At 41.9% G+C, this 8,052-nt stretch overlaps 1 protein-coding gene across 3 annotated transcripts in view; it reads left to right on the forward strand.

Moving 5' to 3' along the window:
• Positions 1 to 5,851, forward strand: part of ZNF106 (zinc finger protein 106) — a 67,520-nt gene extending 61,669 nt beyond the window's left edge. For all 3 annotated transcript variants that reach the window (XM_040411933.1, XM_040411934.1, XM_040411935.1), the window contains 2 exons: positions 981 to 1,127; positions 3,690 to 5,851. In XM_040411933.1, coding sequence (XP_040267867.1) covers positions 981 to 1,127; positions 3,690 to 3,743 — 201 coding nt within the window. In that variant the 3' untranslated portion in view covers positions 3,744 to 5,851. The remainder of the gene's footprint in view (positions 1 to 980; positions 1,128 to 3,689) is intronic.
• The last annotated feature ends 2,201 nt before the right edge of the window (positions 5,852 to 8,052 follow it).

Consider the following 8,052-nt stretch of genomic DNA (forward strand, 5'->3'; position numbering starts at 1 on the left):
ACTGTCAATGGGGGGAGGGTAATGGTACAGGATCTCTAACATGCAATTGTGGTGCAACTAATCCCTCAATAGAAAGGGGAAAGCAGACAGGACAGATATCCTGTATGAGAGTAATTACTCCGCCTGCGGAGGGGTTAATGCAACCGGATGTATGGTATCCGGTGGAAGTGCAATACTCCGCCTAAGGAAGGTAATGCTACAGGCTGTACAAGGGACCAGTGGTGAGCACACATATTCCACCTAAAGAGGGAAGGGAATGTGACCGGACTCAAGGAATTCAGAGGTAGTGTAACTACTCCGCCTATAGAAGGAGGGTAAGCTACAGGGAGTGGGGTATCCAGCGATAGTGCCAGGATTCCGCTTGCGCTGTATGTATTCAGCGGTAGGGTAAAGAAATTTTGCCTACAGAATGTCGTGGGAACTAGGTTCAGAAGGACCAGATAGCTCCAAGGGTTAATTTTATATATATATATATATATATATATATATATATATATATTTATTATATTTTTTTTATTTTTTTTGAGCAGCGGGTTTGGGGGACCCCCTGGACTCCCGTCTCTTGGGTGGGAACGCAGGCAGCTTGGAGACTGCCATCAGCCTAGCTAAAGGAAAGAAAAAGAGTAAAAATGAAAAGAAAAAAGAAAAATTCAGCAGACACTGATTAGCTCAGTGTCTGCAGGAGGGATATAGCTGAGAGGAAGAGCTAACACTTTTTTTTTTTTTTTTTTTTTTTGCTTAGTGTCGCCTCCTAGTGGCATCAACTATACCCATGGTCTTCTGTGTCCCCCAATGATACGAGTGAGAAAGTTCTGCATGCAGGACTTTTCTCCCTGCTATTTTTGAGGAACTCTGTGTCTGAGGCCCTTAGTGGAGCCTTTGATGCACATGTGAACGTAGCCTAAACTGTAGGTATTTCGCTTATGTTCCATCAGTTAATAAAGTGTGGTATTTGACAACGCTCTCCTCTTGTTTGGCAGTGGCATGGATGCTCGCTTATTTTCGGTGTTGCTGAACATCTGAAACAACATCTACTAACAGATCACACAAATCCAAACTTCCAGACTCTGAAGTGCAGGTGGAAGAACTGTGACGCATTCTTCACAGCCCGACGAGGTTCCAAGCAGGTACCTGGTTAATATAATCTTTACAGCCGTTTCTCTGTACCATTATGTATTTTAGGTGTTGTGAAGCAATTCTTTACTCTATTTTCATGAAATACCGTAACTCTGCCGCTGGGCAGCATTGAATGTTCACTGTACTGGTCTGAGAAGAAAAGGATTAAGTATTGGAGGAATATTCCCTCTCCACAAAGAAGACATAAATGTAATTTCATATTACAGTCTGAAAATGTTTTAAGCTGCCTGCACACATTGCGGATTATGCGCGGTTTTTCCCGCGTGGATTCTCCTGCTGAAAACCCGCAGCTACCGCAATACAGTACCAAAGAGACAAATCTCATGTACACATTGCCGTACGGAAATTGACCTGTCGGGCGGATTTTGGAATTCGCAGCATGTCAGTTGTTGCAATGATATATTTTTTTGAGTCTGTGTGTGTAGATTTCACCCTTTGCAATACAAGGGTGAGGTCTGCAGCAAAACCGCATCAATTCCACAATGAAGACTACATTGTTTGCAAGCAGCAGATTGTGGTGTCTAATTAAGATCTGCTGCCAGCCATCAGTATAGGGAAGAGCGATGGTATAACGATCACTCCTCCCTATACTGAGGAGGAGATCACTGCATGTTATAGCAGTGGTCTCCTCCGCTAGCGAGCAGATAATTGATGGGAAGGAACGCTTCCCTCCCGACAATCGCCTGTTAAATTGAGCTGTGTAATACATCCTTTACAAACAGTGAATGCAGTTTATCTCCGGTTTAGTGTAATAATTCATTTATAGGTTTAGTGTTCTTTTAATTGTCTTTATCATTGCATTGTACTTATTTTGAGCTAAAAATCTTTTTTCAATTGGTCTTTATAAAAAAATATGGAGTCCTTTTTTTCTGTACAGAGCTTCCATGCTGTAGTAGCAGCCAGTGGATTTTCTGTCTTTTCCGTCAGTTGGGGAGCTGACAGGCTCCTTATCTCTGCTCTCTGACCTTATAAACACTCATTATAGCTCAGTTCTTATCTTACTGATATGAATGTGGCTTAAATAAGTGTTTATGATCTCTCAGTAGTTTAGAGATAAGGTTTATTAGATGACTGGCACAAAGTGAAAGTACCAGTCACACAGCTAGAAAAACTGTTAACCCTTTGTGACAGAACTGCTCAATGTTTTTAATAAAGGCCAATTGAAAATATGATTTTAGCCAAAAATGAGTAAAATGCAATCATGAATAAAAATTGCCTCCGAAGGTGTACAAGGCCTTTAACCCTTTCGCTACCAACGCCGTAAAATGTACGGCGCTGGTGCGATGTGCGAACATGGCGCCCGCTTGCACGTGTAGCGGGTATCATGGCTGGCAGATCTCTGCTGTTTCATACAGCAGAGACCTGCGGCTAATTACCGTGACCGGCAATAATTCTGATCGCGGTAATTAAATGCTTTAGATGCCGTGACCAAGTGAGGACACGGCATCTAAATGTGCAGAAATCAGGGCTTACTACCAATGCCCTGAAAGGGTTCAGGCTGCAATTCTTATTTTGGCCACCAGATGGCAGACCAGGAAAAGGAATTAGCAAAATTTACTTTTAATGGCAAATATAAAATCCCTGAAAGAACAAAATGAAAAATTAAAAAACATAATTAATAAGCTCATATGAGCCACAAAAGGATTACAAAAAATAAAAAAAGATAAGTTTAAATCACCCCCCCTTTTCCGTATAATTAAAAAATAAATACCTAAATAACAATAAATATATACATCGTGGGTATTGCCGCGACCGAAAACGCCCATATTATTAAAACAGAAAAAAATTATTCCAATACGGCGAATGGCGTAATGGGGGAAAAAGGGTCAAAATGGGCAAATTGCCATTTTTTCATTGCTACTCTTACCCCCAAAAATGTGATCAAAATGACACTCACACACCAAAATGTGTTCCGCAAAAAAAATGTAAAAAAATTATGGCGGTCAGAATATGGTGATAAATAAATAAAATTTTATATTTAGACATATGGGTTATCGTTGTAATCGTACTGACCCAGAGAATGAAGGCATTGGTCAGTTTTGCCGTAAACGAAACGCCGTGGGAACAAAACCCTTAAATCGATGGAGGGATTGCGTTTTGTTTTTTTATTCCACCCCATTTGGAATTTTTCCCCCCACTTCCCACTACATTTCATGCCATAATTAATGGTGGCATTAGAAAGTGCAACTTGTCCCGCAAAAAATAAGCCCTAATACAGCTGTGTAACCAGAAATATAAAAAAAGTTATGGCTCACGGAAAATAGGGAAGAAAAATTAAAACGAAAAAACCTCCGGTAGCCAAGGGGGTTAAGCTAGACATAAACATTGGCCCTCTCCTCTGATCGGATTGCCACATGCCTAAGCCTTTTCTTCTCTGGGTGACAAGCTGCTGCCAGAGATGTCTAGCAGTGCCTTTCTCCCCGTTCAGACCACATACCATGTGTACGATGGGGGAGAGAACCATTTCTGATGGCTGAACAAGCCTACCACGTGTATGACGAGCCTTGTAATGTAGAATACTTCAGTACAATGTCTTCCTGTTTTTCCTGTAGGACGCAATTGGACACATTGAACGTCATGCTGAAGACAGTCTAATCAGCTTTTAAAAGAAGCACGGTACCTCCCATATTGGGAAGAATCTATCTAAGCAACATCGAGAATTTTTTGCAACTGTGAACGTCTCGGTCTTCCTGCACAGTACAGCCTCTCGTTAGCCAGACGATGTAATGTGCAGAGAAGCCTCCTCTCTCCTTATTGTGCGACTGCACACAAAGCGACAGCCAAAACGGCGCCTATGCCCATGGTCTGCGTCACTCTTATGTCCATTGTCCTTGTTCTTCATTTTAAATGGCTTATTTATTTGGTGTAATGGAACAGAGCAAAACTTTTTAAATGTTCAAAGTATATGTGTTCCTTTTATTCTCATGGGCACTGCATGAAGAAATCTATTGTAGTTTTCCTCCATGAAACTTTCTTATTCCAGTCTAATTCTTAAAATTCCACTTTTACATTATTATTTTTTTATCAGGAGATCCTTCCAGCTTTTTTTTTTTTATCCATGAGCAAATCTCTCAAAATGTATTTGTGCCGGTAAATTTATTTACAAAAATTCCCGGTGGACCGATTTTATTTTTATTTTTCCCTCTCGACATCAATCTCTGATATTTTTTCACGTCATTGAATCCTCAGCAAACAAAAAGATTTATTAGATACTGTGAGTCGGCATAACCCAGTTATGTAGTGGTTATTTTTGTTTGAATGGTGTCGTGAACAGAGCTTTTCCTTTCTGGTCACCTTCAGATAAAACATTGGCGGCCTCCATGACAACTACTGCCTTGTGCAATTTTACAGAGCTCCTACAGTAAAGGTCCACTAGTTTGGCATTCGCACAAATGCAGAAATGCCAAGCCCTGGTATATTTTACAGGACCCTCTGGCCTGACTATTAGTCTAGATCAGGGATGCTCAACCTGTGTCCCTCCAGCTATTGCAAAACTACAACTCCCAGCATGCCCAAATAGCTGTAGGCCGTCCAGGCCTACTGGTTTGGCATCCCTAGTCTAGATAGTAAATTGACTTGGCACCGCACAGGTCCTATGAATGCTGGGGTAATGGAGCTTTGCTGTAATAGTTTTTTTATATACAGAATCACACAGATTTCTATAGTAGTATATGCCCATAGGTCGTGCTCATGTCTTCCTGTAGTCGTAGGCACTCTTGTCGTGTCGATCTTAGCATTTTCCTTAGCTGATCACATTTCCTAGAGGCGCTGCTTGCTTTATTTGAAGGTGAGCAAATTGTAAGTTTCTGACTGAACGAGTGACTTGGCTGAAGCTTTGTGTCTTGAAAATTCAATGAAAGTCGGGCAGTGTCACACTAGTGTCCAGGCTTCCTTGTTTCATGGATTTCATTGACTTTAATGGTCAAAAATCAAACCATCAGCTATGTTTTTTTTTTCTTGGGTGGAATAGCCTAGCAGGCTACACTATTCTGTCCATCAAAAACAGAAACTTGAATTGATGGCTAAGAAGAAAAAAAATGAAAACAAAGGAGGACACGAATGGACACATTTCCACCAGTGTGAGCAGAGCCTAACGTTGTCATTACGAGTATTCTAGTGGAAATGTCTTAGAGTTACCGTGACCGGTATTCTAAGGGCCACCATGATAATGACCTGATGTTACAGTATTTGGGGATAACTTTGACTTGGTTTTTGATGTGTTTGGATTTTGTTGCTTGTCTTTGTTCCAGCCATTAGGAAAATATAACTTTACATGAAGGTCCCCAGAAGGTTTGACAGATGACTTGTATCATGTCGAGCGCTGTAATGATATCAGGGCAGAACTTGACATGTCATAGTATAAAACTGTCGATTTTTTATTTTTTTTTAGTTTGATTTTTGTGTTCTGTTTTCACTTCAATCTCTTGCGCACAGTGTGTTACTACGTTGCTGACTGTTGCCCTATTTATCTACTGGTCACTACATGTAACATCAGATTTTTTTTAAGGATATAAGGCACCATTCACACCCTGTTTAGGGAATATTTCAGTAGCCCAGTTCCTTTGTTTAACTGCAGCATTTTTGTGCTACCTTTTCTTGATCGACTTAAATAGGAAAAATAGTCCTTGCTGAAAATGCATATAGAAATCAGTCAAGGTTTGTACAATCTGTACCGCAATATATATATATATTTTTTTATCTAAACAGCAGCAAAATGAGAACGTGAGTCAGGCAGTCATGGATCTGCACAAACGCATCCATTCAGATAATACAACCGCATGCATCTGTTCAGAACGGATCCGTTTGTATTATCTTTAACATAGCCAAGACGGATCAGTTTACTATTGTGCTATATTGTCAGTAAAAACTGATCCGTTTGGCTCAGTTTCGTCAGACGGACACCAAAGCGATGCAAGCAGTGTTTTGGTGTTCGCCTCCAAAGCGAATGGAGACTGAACGAAGCCAAACTGACACATTCTGAGCGGATTCCTTTTCCATTCAGAATGTTTTAGGGCAAAACTGATCCGTTTTGGGCCGCTTGTGAGAGCCCTGAACGGATCTCGCAGACGGAAACCAAAATGCCAGTGTGAAAGTAGCCTTAACCTATACATGAGGCTTTTCCTAATAATGTTTTTCATGTAGTAGAGGTAGGCTATAAGGACACATGCTTAGGATTTGATAAGGATTTAGGCACAGTTTCCACCCATAAATCCAGATCAAATCAGCTGACATTCTACATCAGGGATCAGCAACCTCCAGCACTCCAGCTGTTCAGAAACTACAACTCCCAGAATGCTTCATTCACTTCTGTGGGAGTTAGAAGTACAGCCGAGCAGGTTTGTATTCTGGGAGTTGTAGTTTCACAGCAGCTGAAGTGATGAAGGTTCAAGGCTGATCCCTGTTCTACATATTTTTTGAAGCTTGGATTTTCTTGCAAAAAATACACAGCGTAAGGCCTCATGCACACAAACTGTGTTTGAATCCGCATCCAAGACGCGTTTTTTGCGGCTCGGATGCCGACCCATTCACTTTAACGGGGTGTGCTGTCCGCATCTGTTCCGCGGCCCCGTAAAAAAGAATAGAACCTGTCCTTCTTGCCTGTATCGCAGACAAGGCTAGGACTGGTCTATTGAGGGCCAGACCTTCCATTCTGCAAAATGTGGAGCGCACACGGCCGGTCTCCGTGTTCTGCAGATACGCCATTTGCAGACCGCAAAACACGGTACGGCCGTGTGCAGGAGGCCTAACACAGTACCAGCAAAGTCAATGACTTTTTCAAAATCTCACGTACACATTTTTAAAATCCACAGCACGTCAATCGTTCGTGCGGATTTTCAGTGTAGTGCAAAGGGTGAGATCTGGGGCAAATCTGCAAGAAACACTGTAATAACATTTGCAGATTTGATGCGGAAACGCTGTGAAATCCATTTATATCCACATAAACTACACTACCTTGTGTATGTAGCCTTATGGCTGCCTCATTCACATGCAGTGGAAATATAGCTCCCTCTACCATAAGGGTTCACAGACGGTGGAAATTTCCCGCAATGCCATCCAAATGTATGGAATGGCTTTTTCACTTGCAGGAATTTGTGAGACTTATCTGCCTGGTGTGAACATGTCCTAAATGTGATCAGTAGATAAATGTAATAGGTTTAGACATGTGTTGGGCACTAGTTACAAGCCCTGTGTGGCACGTGTTCAAAGGCGTAAAAAATACAAAAGTCCTTTTTTGACTGTGTGAGTTATAGAACCGCCAAAATGGACACAAATGTGACAGGTGTTTGTTTTGTGTATGCATGATGGGTGTCACTTTCTTTTGTGTTTTTATGATTTACTTTTATCCTCAGGACAGTATTTGACATAATTACAAAATACTGTGCTGTGACTACCATGTGACACGTACCCTCCCACAACAGAACATTGTCGATGTGGTTAAAGGGAGGCTGCACCAGATACAATGCCTAGTAGGGCTAGCTCAGCTGAATGTAAGGATAGCTTTTACTTAGGCTCCATTCACACGTCCGTGGTGTGTTGCAGATCCGCAACACACCCGCCCGACACCCCTATAGAAATGCCTATTCTTGTCCGCAAGCTGCGGACAAGAATAGGACATGTTCTATCTTTTGCGGAGCTGTGGACCCGAAGATCGGGGCCGCGCACCGCAAATGCGGATTCTGACAGCACACTGTGTGCTGTCTGCATCCATTCCGTCCCCATAGAAAATGAATGGGTCCACACCCGTTCCGCAAAATTGCGGAACGGATGCGGACCCATTTGCGGACGTGTAAATGGAGCCTAAGTGATCGGTTGCTTCATCCTGGGGAAAAAAAGTACTTTTAATCCACATGCAAATGAGCAGTTAAGTGCACTGAGGGCAGGCCCAAGCCACTCTGTGCACTCTTGCTCCTTCGG

This window comes from Bufo bufo, chromosome 11, assembly GCF_905171765.1.
Source record: "Bufo bufo chromosome 11, aBufBuf1.1, whole genome shotgun sequence".
Classification (NCBI taxonomy): domain Eukaryota; kingdom Metazoa; phylum Chordata; class Amphibia; order Anura; family Bufonidae; genus Bufo; species Bufo bufo.